The 20,127-nt window shown below is 39.0% G+C and overlaps 1 protein-coding gene across 1 annotated transcript in view; it reads left to right on the forward strand.

Moving 5' to 3' along the window:
* COBL (cordon-bleu WH2 repeat protein) overlaps positions 1-14,212 on the forward strand; it is a gene marked incomplete at its 3' end in the record, with an annotated part of 90,042 nt that extends 75,830 nt beyond the window's left edge. The window contains exon 10 of the mRNA XM_010180339.1: positions 13,900-14,212. Coding sequence (XP_010178641.1) covers positions 13,900-14,212 — 313 coding nt within the window. The remainder of the gene's footprint in view (positions 1-13,899) is intronic.
* Between the last annotated feature and the right edge of the window lie 5,915 nt (positions 14,213-20,127).

Below are 20,127 nucleotides of genomic sequence, written 5' to 3' on the forward strand. Positions count from 1 at the left end.
AGAAGCTGATAACATACTGAATAGGTATGAACTACCAAGTCCTTTATATACATTGAATTTCCTTGAACGTGATTTTTTTTTTCCTGTTCAGTTCTAATAAGAAAATTGCAAATTTGGGTCAGCAGATCTGCTTCATTTTCTCATGTCCTGAGAAAGTTCTGAAGAAGGCGACATAGTCCTGGGTAAAGGTAACACTAGATGGAAAAGGGAGTATTTTGTATTCCCTTATATGTTCATTCTGCTGCCTGCCACAGAACTGAAAATAATACCTGTGATTTTGAGGACTTCAAGCCAGAAGTCAGTCCTAGTGCAAGGGAGCACAATTCCTTTGAATATAACAAAATATTTTCTGATTACATTAAGTATGGGACTAGCCTCCAGTGAATCAAATAGTCTTTCTAGCCTCATTTCCTGGTATTTGGGGTTTTAACTGGTTATTTACTAATTTCACAGTGTGGAATAAACCTTAGCTTCATATTTCCCATCCTGACTAAATGTGAAGACATTTCTCTTCTAATTCCCTTGCAACCCAGCTCTGCAATCCAAGTGGTCTGTGGATAAACTTTGAGTGTTTATTCTAAGTGAAGCCAGATTCCCTGTTTTCCTCTTTCTTAGTCAAAATAAGAGCAGTTTAACTCTGTGAGCTGTACCTTTAATAACTGAGTGGCATCTTAGAAGTACTCTGTTGTACTTGAACAGAGGACTATGAAGAAATAGTCACATCCATGTAAGTAGAGAGACTTTTGCTTTATCAGTAACAGGCTGGACTCAACATCTGTGTCCAGCCAAATACATGCATGTGGTGTGAGTGTGTGTGTGTGAGAACTTTAATCCTGGGTATGAATTTGAAGTTATGCTTGATTTACACATTATGTGTGGGCCAAACCAAACTGGAAGGCTGATATTTGAAATGACATTGAAATTTGTAGTGCAGGATCCTACAGACTCGAATGCAGGCAATGCACATGGAGCTTCAGAAAGCAAATTGTCGACAATTTTTGCATTCTCTGTTCCAGGTAGGTGATAATACCCATACCAAAGTGCTTGTCCATCCTTACACCTGCTCATACTCAGCTTTTCCTATTACCACTTCTAAGTTAGGAAACACTGACTAAAATGCCTGCCTGCTTGCTTCTAAGAAATTGAGAATTCTGGCCATGCACATTCACTTCTGGGTTTTAGGGCCTGAGGGAGCAAAAGGCTGAGAGCGGAGACAGAGTCGCTTTTGTCAGCTCCTTTTGTGGATTCCATAATTGGTTCCTGGCATTGATAAAGGAATTACTTTCCAACCTACTGTACCATAAGCAAAGGTGGGGTTTAATGGAGGACAAAGACCTAAAACAAAAGATGACTGAGGAAAGAATAAGAAAGAAGGACTATGACCAACTTATCTTTTTTTCTTTTGAGACTATTGTGATTAAAAGGTGAAAGTAACTTTGCTAAATATATGGTAACCTCCCATAAACAGGGAAGGACTGGTAGTGGAGTATCTTCTTACTTGTTAGAGCAAATGAAAAAAAAACAACTAATTTTTTTTACTTCAAGCAGCTAATGAAAATTATTATTGATGTCTTATTTTTAAATCGTGTAGGTTAACATTTTTCTTCTTTTCTCTCCCATTACTGTTTCCTCAATTTTTTTCACTTGATAATAAGTTAGAAACTAAAGGGGAAAATATTTTTTCGATTTGTAAAAACTTGAAAATTCATGGAGAAATATTTTCAACATTTTTTCTTAACTAAGTGAAAGCATGCAACCAGCTTTATTTATAAAGTGTATGTTAAGGGTAACAGTAAAGTCTTGAATGTAGGAATTCTTAAAATTATTATCAGTAATAGGTAGACTATTGCAGAAGTGCATTGGTTTTATTATTTATTAATGGTTTTATTCTTAAACTCTTTTTGAGTACTACCAGTCTCTCAGACATGTTAAAGCAATTCTCAGGAGTAACCAGGAGTTTTACCAGGTAAAACTTATCCTGCTTTCTCCCCAAAAGGAGGACAGATTGTTTTTTCCCAGAAAAATTTCAATTAAACACAATGTATGTGAACATTTTATTGATTATTTATAATTTTAAAATGTATTTTTTACTTTTAAAACCACTCTCTGCTTGCCTTCAGAAAATGAGAGCAGTATGCTGATTGACTGACAAGTCAGTGAGAGAAACTTAGAGGTCTGATTGTCCAAGTTTTCCAAGTGAAAACATTTGGTTTAAAAAACAAAAAAAAACAAAAACAAAAACAAACAAAAACACAAAAAAAACCCACAAAAAAACCCCAAAGCATTCATATACTGCAATTGTCTTGTTTGCTCCACTCCCTTGTGAACTTGCCCAGCTTCCTCTGTACCTGGCAGCTTTCCTCTTCTGTATTCATCAAACTGATCAATGGGATTCAGATGTTCCTCAAATAAAACAATTTTTCTTCAGTTCGCTCTTACAAAGAACACGGATTATACTAAAAAGGCTTTTCTTCACTTTAAGGATACAGTAAATACATGCCACTCTTCATAATACAAAGCTTTGGCAATGTATCGATTGCATTTTTTTTTACACAAAAAGTCCTTGCACAGGGAAACTCATTGCGGTTTTTTCACGGAGTTAAATTAGTGCCTCTGAGGAAATTAGCAGACTGAAAGCAATGGAGACAGAGGTCTTTAAAGTTTCATGCTGTAATGTGAAGAACAGTAACAAACCACCAGCTTGATCCTGTGCTGGTCTGATAGGGGCCACTCTACAGTGAGAGAAGAATTTTATAATCTCATGCTGAAATTATGAGCAGTCAGGAGAATGAAGCTAATGTTTGAGCATTACTGTACAAACTACTGCACAAAGTAAATCAGTGGCCAGCCACACCTGCTAAAAATTTTTCCAAACACAATCCTTGTCTGGTGTTTTTAGTGAAAAAAAATATATATATGGTTCTTTGGAGTTTAAAAGAGGATAATAAAGAGATAATAATGGGTAAAAAAAAAAAAGGGAAAAATAGATGGAGGAGAAAATCCCAGAAGCTTCACCTTCTTACTTTTCAAAACCAAAATGGATGTTAGGATTTGGGAATTTTTCCTTTTTTTATTATTCTTTATTTTTTTATTTTCCTCCTTCAGTCCCCATCAGGTAATTCCTTAAACATACCTTTTGAACTTCTGCATTAATGACTCAGTTCTCTGGTATCTAAAACCTAGCATACTCTGGGTTGAGGCTTTGCTGTTGCTCCTAGCATCCTTCCCTCAGGTATCCCAGGTACATAACAGAGAATGAGCTTTTATGTCAGCAGATATATTAACAAAGTCTCCTTGCTCTGTCCTTCTACCTTTTTATGAAACTTTTGGAACTGAACTTTAGTGTGTTATCCTTTCAGACTAATTCAGGAGAAGCTGGCAGCCAGTTTAGAAGTTACTGGAGGGTTTCATAGACAGACTTATAAACCTATGATAGTGTGACCTTCTCAACCTAATTTCTGTAGGAACTGAGGCTGAAAAGAAAGAAACTCAAAGGCATTTCCAAATTTCCCTTTGGAAAAAGGACCTTTTACGCTGATCCTAATTAAGCCCATTAACTCAGGTGAAAAATTCCCCAGACTAGCTTGTCTGTTTTGAGGGTATGATCATAGTGAACCTTCAAATTCTAGAAATGGCCTTGCTTCAGTAAAGCACTTAAGCATGCTTAATCAGGTACCCCATAGTATACGGCATGCATGTTGTTATTGAATTAACTGTGTAAATGAAAGCCTTCAAATGCTTCACATGAACAGAAATGCAGACAAATTTTCCCTGTGGGGATTCATCCCATGCAGGAGATACCTGCAGCTTTGCATTTTAATCAGTGAGTGGTCCCATCCTGCTCCCATTGAAGTCAGTGGCAAAACCCAACTGCTGAAGTAGAAGCAGGATCTGATACTAACAGCTCGAAGTATGAAAGGGGAAAATTTATTCCAAGTGGGTGTTCAGATGATGACCTATTTCTTGCATCAGGCTGCTGCTCACCGTAGCACACTACCATTAACATTTTACTATCCACAGATCAGTACAGAGCATAACATCCAGTTACCACTCTTGCATGTTTGCATTTCTTCCTCCTGGTATTTCAAGTTAATAGGGAAGGAGAGCCCCAAGGCAAAGCACAATTGATGAGATAATTGACTTCACAAGAGGACTATCAAAGAGCAGGCCAAATTCAGCTCTGACTTAAGTATTCCCATCTATGCTTATGTCTGAAATAATCTGATAGAGTCCATCTGCTGTTAAAGAGGAGTGGTGGCACAGCAGAGCTCTTCAGTGAGTGCTTTGTTCTCCACCTGTCCAATATTCCCCTCCTTACTGGTTCCGAGGGGGTGTGTGCTGCTGAAAAAAATACCTCACGCCTTGAGCCTGAAGTGGAGTTCATGATACCTTCTATTTGATTCTTACCCCGTACAGTGATTTCTTGGATATGTCTGTGTTACTGGAAAAGAAGCCTTTCTCTTTCCATCCTTCCAATATAGCTTTTGCATACAACTTCTTTTATGTGCTTCTGCAGTGGCTTAGACAGTGAGTGTGCTTAGCCTGCACTGTCCTTGCTCTCATCCCAGCACGGAAGCCTGGTTTTCAGAGCACCTAGGAAGTGTCTTCTGAAAATGATACAATGGCCCTGTGGAGGGTATCGCACAAGATCTTCAGGGAGATACTTAGCATACTCTGGCTCTCAGTTTTGTTCTCTGCAAGAGTAATCCTTTCTTCACTGGGCAGTTTCAGGAGGCAAGATGTCTTAGTGATGAGAAGTGTTCAGGTACTCCAAGCAGTGTCTCCACAAGTAGGTACTTCTGTTGAACTGGATGTCTTAACAGCTATGAGAAATTTGATAGCAGAGTAATCAAGTATGAATGTGCAGTAAAATGTATAATAACTGAACTCAGAAAATAAGCATGTTTTTCTAGGTTAAAATATTTATAGAAATAGAATTGTCCAAGTAAACCATCAGCCAAAATATATTGAAAAGCCGGTTGTTGTTTGAACTTTGGAGAGGGAAGCGAGTATTCCATTGTTCAGGAGGTCCAAGCAGAATCAGTGTACATCAGAAGAGGTCAGAGTAGAGCTTCGTGTCTTTATAAGTACAGAAGTGTATGAGAATGTTTTCACATCTATATTCAGAGGTAGCTTCTGAAAATCTTCTGTGAAGATATTTACGTTATTGGTGGTTTGGCTGAAACATGTTTTGGCCAATTAAATTGAGTTACTTTGTGCTGTCCTAATTGTAAGTTAGACAGGTGGTTTGTGCATGAAACACTGCATTTTCTTAGGGCTCTGTCTGACTTCAGATGATACTATAGATACTGTCCTATACAAAGATAGAAGGTGATATAAGGCCAAATAATGGATGCACTGATGAGGGAACTGAAGGGCAGCATCATAAATCTGAGGTGCTATGAGGATGGATACGAAAAAAATCTGCAAGAGTGATGAAATCCCAATTTGTCAACCACCACTCCAGCCTGGAGTTCATTCTTGGCTTTTGCTGTTAAGCAAAACCAGTATTTGTTGCATTGCTGCCTAGTAAGCCTGCATGTTATTAGGAAGGTACTCAAAGTATTTTTTCTCATTTGTGCAGCAGTTCTCAATAGAAGTGCTTATACGCCCAAGGCAAGTATGCTTTGTCCCCATAAATAGAAAGCAACTGTTCAATTATTTTTATGTGTGTTTTTATTTTTATGTCTGTAATAGTTTCAGCAATAGACAACTTATTACAGATTGACCTAATTCTCTTCCACACTTGCTAACTTTTAAATCACTTTTAATCGGAAATGAATACACAACTCTGAGTGGAATGGTGTCTCTGAACTATGGAAAGAGCTCTTAAATCTCACAAGTGTGTGTGTGTGTATGTGTATGTGTGTTTGGCTTAGGGTTGAGATTTTTCTGTCTCTGCTGAGTTTGCTGGCAGCTAGTCTCTGGGGAAGGAGAGTATAGTTACAATGCAAAAGTGTTTTATGTTTTTCTCCTCTGGATTATTCTAGAAATATGAAACTGTAGTAGAGATCTTATGGAATTGTTAACAGACAAACTGAGGAGGAGGATGAACCAATAGAATGGAGTACACAGAAGGAAAAGATGGTGAAGTTTAAAAAGAAAAGTTAAGCAAATGGCCTTTTTTCTGTGGTCTTAGAAATCAGTTAATAAAACATTGTTTTATTGCATAAGTGCACTAATCATTTCTGCTTTTAATCATTACACCGCATATGCTTTTCAGGCAGTTTTAGAGTGTGTTCTCTAAGGTGGCTCATGAAAATCACCTTCACAGTCCATTTGTTTAGATTCTGCAGTCTGCTTAAGTGGGAGCCAACCGCCTCTGTAAAGGATACAGATTGCCAAAATCTATCAGCTAAGTCTAATAATTCCCAGCAAAATGTGGAGAGTGGTTTATTTCTTCACCAGGCTCATTATATTGGGCAGTCTCTGGTTTTAGATCTGGATTTTACTTTAACACAAGGGCCTCCAATGAGCCCTGTTACTGATCACAGCACATTACCATTGTTACACGTGATGATTTATGAAGTCTAAGTCTGAAGCTATCTATTATATGCTCTTACATGTATTTCCATGTTATCCTGCTCCTCTAATCTACATTATCTGCTCGTTCATAGTCTTTTTAAACTGCATGGATTAGGCACACTGTCCCTCTCCTCACACATGAGTAAAGGACCCACTAGAGCCTGGAAGCACCTTGTGAGTCATTCTAGCTTGCTGTTAACCTCAGATAGGAAACACCAGGAACTGTTGTGAGTGTCTCCCCATCATACTTCATCGTGGATAAAAGGAAATTAACAACTCACACCACTGACTCATTGTTTAAAAAAATCCACCCTTCTCCAAGCCAAGTGACAGTGTTCTTCAGTTAATCAAGAAAAGACCTACTTTGACACGCGATCCTTTTCCTGTCAAAGTGCATTTTGCTCTTTGTGTCACTTTTGCAACATCTGATCCCTTCGAATAAGAAAGGCTCGTTACTGGCTACGGTGTAGGGTTGTCAGGGCGTCCAAACAAGGCTTCTGTAAAAGCAAGGAGCTAGTAGGTTCAAGAGAGTGCCAAAAAGGAGAGGATGAAAAGCGGTATAGCAATAGCAGCAGCATTCTAGGCCAAATGGGCTTTACAGAGGTCAAAGAGGCTTTTTCAGTCATTGAAGAAAGAATTGTGGGAAAGAATTGGGGACAATGAAGTCCAATATGTTAATTTTCCTGTGCCTGAAAATCCATATTGCATTAGTTTAGAGATTTGTCTTTGTTTGCTTTCTTGACAGGTGGTAAAAGTAAAGGTGAGTGTAGCAGACATTTACTTGAAGTGGTGGTTTCCTCTGAGTCTCTGAAGAGCCAGCAGACAGTCTTACCTAGCGTTGTTTTGAGAGAGAGTCTTCATTATTATTTTCAGCATAGGTTTGAAAGGAAAATCAGTCACAGTTCACAGACCTTCACAGTTGCTTGTACATGGAAAAAAGATGAAGGGACTGGAATACTCTTCAGCTCCCACTCACTGGCTTGATCCTATCTTGGATTGCCTTTGGTGTAGGAAACACCATTGCCAAAAAAGCTTTTGTAAAAGTTACAATACCTTTGTGTTCCAGTATCAACTAAACAAGTTTAACCTCGAGGTATACAGGTTAAATCAGTCCACATTATATTTATTTTTCAACCATAGGAGAGTAGATCTAGGTAGCTTAGTTAACTGTGATGAGCTTGGGCTCGACTGTGGAAATGCTGCAGATTCACAGGGCATATATATCAGTATTCCATAGGTACCTTTCTGATGATACGTCTGGTGGGACGTGTCCTTTGTGAGTCTTCTAGGTTTGGTTTGGGGTTTTTTTGCTAGCATGTAAAGGAATGGATTTACTTCTGTTTGCAGGTTTTCTGCAGTAAGAATGACTACAATTAAAGAGCCTGTTGGAAAACATGAGTGTGAGGCATAAGACTAGGAAGGAGACTGAAAATATCTCATGTGTGAGAACTGGGACTCACAAGCAGGACTGTGTGAGTCAGCAACATGCCCTTACAGTGATGCAGCACTAACCACAGACTGGGTCACAGTAGCAAGAGCATAGCCAGCAGATCAAAGGAAACTGATTGCTCCCCTTTATTTGGCTGCCATGAAGCCACATCTGTGTCCATTGTCCAAAAGTAGGTTCAGTTTTGAGTTTTGTAAAACAAGACACTGACAGACGAGGACAGAGGCAGCAGAGTCTGGCAGAAGGTCTCAGAGATGTACATGAAGGTGCTGAGGCAACAGGGCTTGTTCAACCTGCAGAAGGGAAGGGTAAGGAGAATTTGATTACTGTCTTGCATGTGAAGGAAAAAGATGAGTGAGCCAGACTCCCCTCTGAGACTCACTGCAAAGGGATAAGACTGCAACAGTGTGAAGGTGCAGCCAGAAAAATTTCAATTAGGCATAAAAAAATTGTGCTTTATGGGAAGAAGCATTAAACATTGCCCAGGAAATTATTTGTGATTTCCCAGAGGGGCTGTCTCCATGCTTGGAGATTTTCAAATCTCCGATGCTCAAGGTCCTGAACAACCTCATCTAAGCTGGAAGTTAGCCTTGCTTTGAGGAGGACATTGAACTAGGTGACTTCCAGAGATTCTTTCCAAATTAAATTATTCTGTGATTCTGTGACCTAAATGAGCTGAGGCAACACAAAACTGCTCTACATCCTCATTTTGAAGGAGGGCTGGACCTGCAGAGCATGGTTCCTCACCTCAGCATTTCCTGACCTCACCTTCAGTTTCTGCAAGGTAGTTAACAGGATTGGGAGAGGAGGACCTCAGAGCTCAATCCATTCCCCTGCTTCCCCCATACTATTGTTAAACAGTGGTCATTTATTTTCTCTTTGTTTGTTGTAAATTAAAAGGAAAAAAAAAGCATGTAGACTCCAATATGCTAAGATGCATGTTGAATTAAAACAGCCTTAATGGCAATAAATAGAGAGAGGTCCGCCCATTCTGTCCTGTGCTTTAACTGCTCTCTGAATGGTTTTTAACACCTATGTCTATGTACAAGTTTTGATCAATGAGCAAAATGAGTAAAATGTAACCAGAACATGTTATACCTGTGTGAAAACTCTTTAAACTAATCCTGTGTTGTCCATTTTCATAATTTTTGTTAGTCATTGCCATAATAAATGTTTTCTTTTCCAATTTCTTCCACCAGCCTTCTGCCAAGTGTATGAAAAAATGTACACTTTTTAATTTTGGTCTTTCATGATGGTCTAAACTTTTACTGTCGGTACATATAATTAGAGCACTGTTTCTTTCTCTTGCCAGAAGTTTTAGGTACGGTCAGTGAAATAGTTATGTTGTAATTTGGGGATCATTATAAGAATTAACATTCTTTAACCTCATGAAGTTTGTATTTTTTTATAACTTCATTGTTATAGACCATTTGAAGTACAGCAAAGAAATTTTAGTCCATGCAGAGAAAGTTTTTTGGCAGTGAGACAAGTAATGAAAGAAATTGGAAAATAATTGCCAACCTCTTGGCAAGAACTCAGAGGAATTAGAACTCTGCATTTTTAAAGCCATTACGAAGTTCAAATTGTTCATCATGCAGGGGTAAAATCAACTGTTAATTCTTCAAAAATGTTTTCGGATGCACTGTTTCTGTCATTATTGAATGTGACAGTAAACAACCAGCAGTGCTGTAAAAGCAGAAGGTCACAGCACTTAGAGAACAGTTATAGTCTGACAGGAGTTCCATATGCCCTGTGCCCATTGGACTCAGGAGTGATGACTTGGGCTTTGGTGACTGATTTTTTAAGTCTGGGTAGGATATGTGTCTTTTGAACACTTAGATATTATTTTGATCTCATTTGAGGTCAGTGGTAGTTATTTTCATAGTAATAATCAAAGAGAGTATTTTGCCCTTGGTAATCTTCACCTATTGAATTAAGTCTTCATTTCTGAAAGTGCTGATTAGCATTTAAACCAGGTGAGGTTTATCTGTCTCCCCATCACTGGCATTCTGTATGAACAATGTGTCCATATATGCGATATCAAACTGCACAAGTGCAGATATGACTCCTCTAAACTCAAAGTTCAGTGTTTTCCTAATTACTTACAGCCTATTGAGATTAAAGCAACAAGATCTCTCTTGTGTCAAACAAGAAGCTCGCATTCTTTACCGATGAGCTACTCTTCTCTTTCCCTCTTGATAATCATGGGCAACAGTCTTGCAAACAGACCATTCCAGTGCCCCCCCAAGCAAGCCTTTGTAACTTGTGGTTGACCTAATTGTGCAGCAACAGCACCGCTGCTGCGAAGCAGGGGAGATCCCTGCTATGGCACTCGCTTGGGCTTTGCACGGTCTGCAGCCTGGAGGAGGACATAGGTAAGCAGAAATGCAAGGCGTTGAGGGACACTCTCTAATTTTGTCTGTGGGTGAGATGTCTCACAGAGATTTCAGTATGACTTGGAGACTGCAAAGTTCTGCACTCCTTTCAGTATCATACCTCACTTGAAGCCAGTGGACAGGGTTGCATGTTCTTGAAAAAATGATCTTGGCATTGTTACACATTTGAAAATGCAGAGAGTCTTCTGAGGTATTTCATAAATATATTGTGTGGCAATTTTAATTTGTGTGTCCAATCCAAGAAGTACTGGCTGAATATTCTGTCTTAAGCTCGATGTGTATACATGAGACCTTGAAGATCAGAGCCTGTATTGAAATCTTCTTAGTATCATGACAGAGAAGAAAGAACCAAATGTTGTGATTTTTCTTTATTCGACCAAAAAACAACCTCAGTAGCTGCCATCGTTATGATCACACTGTGCTTGGTGTGTGGTGCTTCTCCGCGTGTGCACGCCCTCTGAGAAAAAATATGCAAAAAACAGAAGGCAGAATCACACCTACTACTGCATGTAATCTATTTCTGTGTAAAATTAGGACGTTTTAAAAGGTATTTTCTGACTCCTAGAGTCAAGACCACTCAGTGACGTTGAGGTAGGCTTTTTTCATGTCATGTGTCATTACCCAGTAATGCCCATCCATCTTCAGTTTGCACCAGTGGAGACTTAATCAAGCGTGTATAAGGAAGAATAGTTTCTTACTTAATCCATCCAAGGATGGCTCAACTTTAAAACAGCGGTGTTTCTTAGCTGAAAAAAGGTTGTTAACATGACACAGAACTGTAGCAGTTGTGTTTTATGTGTTTGGTTTCATGTTCAAACAAGTAGTAGTGGCAGTTGAAACGGTTTGCCTCAGCCGGCAACTCTGTTCAGTGCCATGTGTTAACTATGTTGAATATTAATGGATCTTTCAGTAAAGATGGAAGATTAGGGAACTGCTTTGACGAACTGATAGACTTGAAAAGAGGGGGATATTTTGGTTTTGCTTCAGCACAGGGAATTTAACTGTTGAATAGAAAGATGTCTTTCTGTAGTTGCATGCTTCAGTCTAAAACTGCCATTCTTACACTGAACTGGATGATTCAGCTGCCAAGATCCAGATGTAACAGATAGGAATTGATTCACATGTGGACCCTGATGATAAGAGAATTGGTTTTCCTTTGCTTTGTCAATATGCGGGAAGAATGGGCTGGGAGATGGAGAGTCTGCCATGGAGCAGCTTGCTGGATCACATCAGGGAGAAACTCGAGTGTTGTTACTACAGGAGGTGAGCTATGTGACCAAAAGGGTCTAAACCCCTGAGCAGAAAGATGCAGGAAATAGTTGCAGGCAGGCAAGAAGAGGATGAGGAAATGAGAGAGACAGCTAGGGGGGGAAAGCCTGCGTACCTTGTGTCAGGAACTGGAAGTAGGTACTTTGTTATAAATTGCTGTGCCAGCTATAGGATGGAGGCCATTTATGGCATCCTGGTGACAATAGATGTGGCCTGTGTTGTATAGAGGTCTCTGCGTCAAGGTATACTGCATTGTGCACTACTTCAAAACCTTCCCATGTGCTTCCACCCTTCAACTTCCACTCTTTAAACTGATTTCTTTGCTCTCCTACTTCGTTCTGCTTTTAACATACTGTAGCTTTTACTAATGCTTTGGTGGTGGGTTGTTACTGAGGGTTTTTGTTTGTTTGAAAGCCAAGCAGGCTATGTACTCTTACCTGTTTGTTTACTGTTTGGTTTTGTGGGGTTTTATTATTTGGTATTTAATGTCAAATTATTCATGTTTCTCCTAGCTGTAGTTCTGTCATAAGCATACTCTGATCCTTTCAGTGACACATACCTAGTTCCTGTAATTGCCATTTTTAAATGGAACGGTCTCTTGGATTAAATCTGGAACCTGGAGCTAATGTTAAGGAAATAAGGTCAAAGGAATCGAATAACATTACTTCCAAAGTCACAAGAGAGTCTTTGGATCATCTTCTGTCATTAATATCGATGCTTGACAGCACTTACAACTTTAATCATGATTTGTAACCCTCTGAATTTTATTGCTTCTGCTGTCAGAAATCAATTTCAGTAGTTAATGGCATCTTGTAACCTCAGTCAAGGAGAATGTTGGTTTAATTTATTTTTTTTAGTTTTACTGACAGCTACACTGCTAAGCTACGCCCTTACAAAATTATTTCTATGACATTTTTTGACAAAGTTGTTTCCAGTTCTCTGTCTTAAAGAAAACACTCTTGTGCATACAACATAATACAGAAGTATTTCTCTCCATTGATCATTTTTATTGACCTGTAGCTTCACATATGCTCAAAAAGTTGTGGATTCTGACCCTAAAAAACAGTGAAGTGTGTGTTTAATCTTAGTCACTCTTGTAAACCTGGGACTTCTCATATAATTAACATCCATCACAAGTGTCTGCAGGATCAGACCATAAACTGTTGTTTAATCTTCCTTTTGCTTACTGAGGTTGAAGAAGAGAATGGAGCACAGTTATCATTCCAAATTAAACATTTAGATTAGTCTTTATTGATTCCTTTTGATCAAAAGAAGTGTGTTTAGGCTTGATTCTGTCTTCAGCCACTCAATAATTTTCGTCATTGAAATTATTGACCTTGTTTGGTGTTCCCTTTTAATGGCATAATTGCAGGATGGAGTCTAGAGTTGTACATTTCTTAAGGGAAATAGCAAAACTGTGTTTTTCAGAAAAACAACCAACCAACCAACAAAAAAACCCCACACGCTAAATGAAAATCCAAGTCCCTAATAGGAACCAAACTAAAACTGAGTATAAAAATTGTACTGTGTCTACTCTTCTCTTAAAATGTACAACTTTTATTAGAGTTAAACATGAAAAGGGCATATCCCTTGATCCCCTTTATAGATGACTAAACATTGGAGAAGGTTCTGCTGTAAGCATAGTACTGTCTACTTTTCTGTACACTCATTGGTGGATTTTGTATGCTTTGAAAAAGAGACAATTGTTATTCTCCCACCTAACGCATAGGAAGTTGAAGTGTGGTAAAATAAAGTGACACCCAGTGGGCCAGCAGTAGATCTAGTTTACCAGTTCAGTGTCCTGACTGGGAAATGGTGCCCATTTTTACCTGTGTATGAACTTCATATTGGAAGAGTCATTATCTGTTTGGCAGCATGGAAGAGGAATAATGAGATTATGTTGTCAGAAGCAATAACAGGAGTGATTTCTTGCACCACATCATTGAAACTTTAGTCTAATTCCCAAAAAAACCCTGTCCCTTGAAAGTTATTTCTTTGTAGAAGTAAGGAAACAGATTTGCTGTGAAAGTTATAAAGCCCAAACTACACAGGACAGGCATAGCAAGCCACCTATCTAAAAGAAAAGGACAAAATTTTTATCACTTTTCAAATCGTCTTTATCCTATATATAAATATTGAGCTCCATCCTACTATTTCTGAGGTATTTCTTATGTTTTTTTCCAGTTACAGAGGAATAGTGCTCTGTGTTTGATTTATGTACTGATGACTCTCAGCTAACTTTCCTTGCTATATTTCATGTAGAGAGCCTGCTGCCTGCACATGATGATGTTAATGTAGTGGATGACGTAGTTCTGGAGCTATCAGAGATGGAAGAAACGGCATCGGAAAGCAGCTGTTTTGCGTCTGAGGACACCACGGAAGACTCGGGCGTTGTGAGCTCCCCATCTGACATTGTATCTTTAGATTCACAAAATGACAGTGTGAAGTTGAGAGACATCAAGCTGGTCAATGGCTACATGGACTCCACTGAGGCAACTGCAATGTATGGCGCAGAGACGTGCCCTGTGAGGAACACCTACGGTGATAGCGTGGGATCTGACAGTGCTCCACAGAGGTAACAAATTATTTGCAACAGCTCTTGGAAAACATCTTGCATGTCTTCCTTGTGGGGAATCATTTGAGAAAACCAACTTTTACTTTCTTCTCTTTCATAAACCGGTACCAATGCCAAGTGACTCCTCCCAGTGAAAAGCTCACTGCCAAATCCCCTCCAGTGACATACTTGTTGCAACAGGCAAAGGTCACTTTTCTGTTTGAACTCATAGTTCTATTTCTTGCGAAAGACTGCTGCCCTCCGGAGTTGATTTATTCAAAAAGTCTGAAATAATTTTGTTACTGTTTGGTTTATTTTGTAGTTCTGATAGCATATGAAGTGCTTAAAATGTTACTGTATACTGATCTAGAAAAATAACATGCAAGTCATAAAATGGTAAATTCATAAAAAGAAAAAATTCAAGCTACTGAAAGCAAGGTGGAAAAGGATTGTATTTCATGAAGTTTGGAGGTTAGTTTGTGGGTGTGTGCACGCATAAATATGTTCACCTAATGCTAACCTCCACTGGCATTATACCTTGGGGTTTTTTTTTCAGCCTATTTTGGGTTTTTTTCCCTTTTCTTTGTTTTAATAAACATTTTCCTGCAGTTTTTGCAAGAAAATACGAGAATCTGAAATTTAACTAGAAACTGCCTTCAGGCACGAGTGACTCTGACACTGTTTGCCAAAACTCACATGGTTGGTGGCAGGACTGCAAGAGAACCCAAAATTTATAGGACTTTGCAAATATGAACTGGCCAAATAGGAAGCTATGCCTCCAGCAAGGAGGGTGGCCTGGTAATACTGACAGGGATCCGCTCTGTGTGATGCTGCAGAGTCATGGGACAGGGGCCAGAAATTCCTCTGAATTCTCAGTTGACACAAAGTCTGTGCTTTCTGGTCTCTCTCCATTCAGCTGCTAATCTGTAGCTCCTTCATAAGAGTATGTATCATGACCTAGTTATTTCCTTCCACACATTTCTGAGGGAGAACTTCATCTTGGATCATGTAGAGACGTATTAGGCCAAAGTCAGTATTTAACCTATTGGAATGATCTCAGGACTTTTCTTTATACATCAGTATCAATAGGGACAGGGTCAAGCCTCAGTAAGATACGTGCTCAACAATACATTTTTCTTGTTATTTGTCCTTTTACCATTTCTTAGGTCCTGATGCAGTCTCTATTTGGAGGATCAGATAGGTTAGCATAGGAACTGCAATTAACATTCCAGACCTGATCCAAAAAAGCAACCCATTAATTTCAGTAGACTTAGATTGGGCTTTGTAAGATGATTGTATAACTGATCTATCCCAACTTTCCTCAAAATGCAGGATCTAAGCTGGTTAGGAAAGCACACATGCACATTGAGTGTGGGGAGGGGAAGAAGTTGTCATAATGTTGAGCAAAGACATCAAAGCAAAGCCTTGTAAGAATAATCCTAATCAGTGAAAAATATTTTGGACTTTTTCTGGTGTTCTAGCTAAATAAAAGATTGATCACAGGTCATTAAGTGACACGCTCCCTTTTGGCAGTCAGTATTCTCTCCATCTTTCATTTCAGCCAAAAATATATATTCTGTACATTGCATTGGCATTTACCGTTGCCACACAAACACACAAAGTTTTTAATCATTGGAAATAGTGCACAAGAGACAATGGGACATTTCAGAATCTGGCTGGCAGGACTGCTGCTCCAGGGTCTTGTCGAGGAGGAGGAGCAGAAGCTGGAAGGGCAGCGTGGTGTGAGGGAGATGATTGCTACCCCTGCTCAGCCGCTATGAGGCCAGTGCTGTTTTACTGTGTCCAGTCTTGGGCCTCCAATTCAAGGGAGAGATTGGCAAACTGGAGAGGGTCCAGAGGAGAGCAACTGAGAGGGCTGGGAGAGGAGACAACTGGGTTGTTCACCTTGCAAAAGTGATGTGGGTAATTAAGGACATGATTGCAGTCATTCCCTGCAAGGGAGGATGAGGCGGCTTCTCAGGGGTACATAGTGAAAGGACAGGAGACTGCCACCAGCAGCTGCTGTAAAGGAAGTAAAAATTGAATATAAGGAGGAAATTTCTTAAAACAGGAGCAGTTTAGCAGTGGAAGAGGTTGCTCAGAGAGTTTGAGAAATCTCCATGCGTGGAGGCTCTTAGAACTCAGACAGGCAAAGCCTTGGGCAGCCTGGTCTAGCTTTGAAACTGACCCTGCTAGGAGCAGGAGGTTGGGCTAGGCTTCCAATTTAATATTTTCTGTGATTTTTATCGTGCTAAATATCCTGTATTTATCTAATATGTCCACAGTTCTAAAAGAGTGGTTTTAGATTGAAATACTGTTGTTTCAGGAGCGTGGTTATTTTTCATATATTCTATTTACTTTTTTAGACTCTGGCACAGCAAAATTACTTCAGATGGACTTTAGGGTATAATAGAAACTTAATATTTGTCATTTATTTTAATTTTACATCAGCAAACACTTAGATTGCCAGAGCAGCAATGCTGATAGTAATATCTTTGAAGCTTTTATGCTCTGAATGTGCTGGTAATATTTGGAGGTAAATCCAGTTCCACTCCTAATGTATGTTTGTAAACAAACCAGCTTTGAAAATTGTGCTCATCTAAATCCTTTTGAGGTCAACTTGCTAAGTTTTCAAAAGCCACTTCCTAAGTGTAGAGGGAAGGGAAAAAAAGAGGTTTTTTAAACGTGTTTATATGAAATTCTTCTTTTAGTGGAATGTAAATCAATTCTGAGTACAATTTTGAGTACAGCCAAATTTGGATAACAGCAGTTTCAACTTCCACAGTCAGAGCAGCTGCCACCCCACTAATAATACCGTTTGGGAGCTCTGAGATTGTATGTAATTCTTGTGATGAACGGGCTACTTTCAGGACCAAACCAGCCTCCTGAATTCCCAGGCAAATCAAAGTGCTGTTCATGTGAATAGTTGATACGAAGCTATACAGAGTTTGAATATGTTTTGTAAGCTACAAATCTTAAAGGAAAATCTTACATGGAGTTTATTAATACCTTTCTGTCTTCTTCTAGTCTGTGTACAAAGATCTAACTCAATTCTAAAAGGAAGGTAAGACCAAAGAAATTGGGAGAACTTGTTTCAACTCTAAAGTAGCAGTAGTTAGTGGCAGTGAATTGTAGTCCTCCTTGAGTTTGAGCTCCAGTGAAGCTGGAAATTATGTTCAGTTACTAACTTGGCTGAGGCTTGATAAAAAAAGGTTAATAAGGATAGTGGAATTATGTAGCTTGTCATTTTAAATAGTAAAGCTGACTAAAGCTTGAACTTTTCACCCAATGAAATAACTAATTCCTAAGAATTTATAATGTTGTATATTAAAATATAATTCTGTACTCTGTGGGCTGTGAAAAGTATACTTAAAGCAGAAGCAATTTGTATTTGGAGTCTGAAGGGCTGTAAAGAAAGTCCAAGTGGCATTTTGCACATGCACTGTGAAGAACTGCAGCAAAGAACAAAGTCCACAGTTCTCACCTAGGTTTGGTCCAGAGACTTAACCTGTGCTCCAGGAGGTCAAAAGTATTTTGCCATCTTGCTTATTCTGGTTAATTGTATGTTTAGTTTTAAACTCATTTTTCTTAGAGTTTCTGGAATTGTTTGCTGGGTGGCCTGGGTGGTCTCTGCGTAGCTGAAATGCTTGATAGCATTAGAATATCACAGCAAGGTCTGCACCTCATCTGCTGCTGCAGTCAAGGGAGGTTGAGAGCATTTGAGGGTGCAGTCTTTAATGTGCCATAGGTTTGTCTGCACACAGCAACATAACAGTATGGCCAGGTCAGAAATGACACATACCATGGGCTTTGGACACACAGAAATGACAACCACAGCAGAGCTCAAATCTCATTTGGTTCCCAGAGCACAGGAACAGAAATTTCTAAAAGAGGGTTCCCAGATTCCAGGGTTCCCAACCTGGGGTCTTTGCTCCATTGTTTTGTTTTCTAGTACATGGGAGCAACTTGCAAGTGCACTCTTTTGTTTTCTTTTGTTCTGTTTTCTTTTGGGATTTTTTTCCAAGCAATCTTAATCCAAATACACATTATTCAGCATGTAGAATATAATATGAAATTACAGAACGCTATTTCTGCCCTTGGCTCTGCCTCTAACCTGTTAAACCATCTTTGCCTCTTCACCTCTGATATCTCCTTCAGCCACTGACTTTTTTCATGATAAAAACCATAACACAGCTATCATATCTCATGGTATGTTTGTACAGTGCCTGGCAGAGCAGAATTCAGACCTCAGCTGGAGGTGCCAAGGACTAACTCCATATAAATAATTGACTACATGCAGTGTTTGGCTGCAAGTGTTTTAGTGTTAACTGCTGACTGAACACTGTACTAGATAGTTCTCTTTCTTCATATCCTTCCCTATGGTTGATTTCTTTGTGTCATGTATCTGTTCACCAAATTTTAATATATAGTGTTAAATGAGTAACAAGAAAACCACAGAGAAGCTGAAATGTTGCTTATGTAGCAGTAAGTACATCTCATGATCTCACAGTGTTGCAACTCTGTCCTCCCATACCCCTTCCTTTCCCATCCCTTGTATGGTGTCATCACGCAAGGTTCCTAGGGGCAGGGATCAGTCAGTTTTATATGCCTGTAAAGTATCATGCACACCTACTGTCTGGAGCTTTATAAATAATTACACATTAAAAATTATGTTAAAATAATGTTATTAGGGATGCTAGGTCACACACTCAAAGTTAGGTAACATTAATATTAAGGCTGTCTCTGTAACCTTAGCTTCCCCCTTTTAACCTTAATTCCTCCTCTTTTGTGTAGTGTGATAAAGTTTCTAGTTAAAGTAATCATGCTCTGTTTTGGTTTATTTTCTTTCTAAGTTTCAGAGCTCAATTAATGGAGCAGTTATACCACTGTTCACTCTCGATTCAAATTCTCTTTTGAAGACAGGACTGTTTCATTTCCTTTTGCTCTTTTTATCTTACGCATCACACCCATATCCATGTGCCATGCAGACTTTAATTAATTTCTCTGCACAGTACTCATGTGAGAAGAAAAGGTGGCATTATACTGTTTTAGAGGAGGAGAGCCAATGCGCAAAGAATAAGGCAGACTAGGGACTAGTTAGATCGCACAGAACCTCTTTTATTTCAGAGGGCTAAGCATTAAATACCATTTTATGTATCAGAATGCACCTTTCCTTTTCCTCCAAACTCTGTTCTTGGAAGACATTTAACCATTTTAGCCAAAATAAAATAATAGAGTGATCATGGGCATGATAGAAATTGTCGCGTTTGAACTGCCACCGAGCAAAGCTGTGTAATTGCTTGAAGTTATAAGCAATTGTAATCAGGGGCCTAAAAGGGGTCTTAAGAGTGAGTTGTTCCACCCAGCCTCTCTGAGAGCAGGAAAAAAACACTTTAAAATACGAAACATATTTTTAATTTTTAGAAGCTTTTAAATGTATTAAAATATTTGAAAAATAAAAGTCTTTTAAAATGTAAAGGGAACTTGGCGGTTATAATGCTAAAATGAATAGTCTTGTCTAGGACAAAAAGATAAAATACTTTCTGCACGTCTGAAAGGGATTTTCCCCTCTCTTGGGTTTCTGTTTCAGTAGCCATGAGAGAGGAATATTTTTTCACGTACAGCTAGAGGAAAACATAGGGTGGGGGTGGGGGAACCTCCTGAGATCTGTTCATGCTGTGGATCTGGACAGGGATAATCCCATTTCCTCCCTTTCTCTTGGAAGAATTTTTTACCTTTGGCTCTGGTTGGGGTAGTTGAAGCTGTTGGGAGGAGGAGAAGAGTCCTCTTCCATATACTCACTATTTGCTAGAAAACTGTTAGGATTTTGATGAGTTAGTTTAAAACAAAAGCTTGAAAGGATAGGGGTGGGTGAACTTGTTCTGCTTAATTTTCAGCCCATTCAAATTCAAATGTTACAAGGTTTTGTCTTCCAC

Source organism: Mesitornis unicolor, unplaced genomic scaffold, assembly GCF_000695765.1.
Source record: "Mesitornis unicolor isolate BGI_N332 unplaced genomic scaffold, ASM69576v1 scaffold1863, whole genome shotgun sequence".
Classification (NCBI taxonomy): domain Eukaryota; kingdom Metazoa; phylum Chordata; class Aves; order Mesitornithiformes; family Mesitornithidae; genus Mesitornis; species Mesitornis unicolor.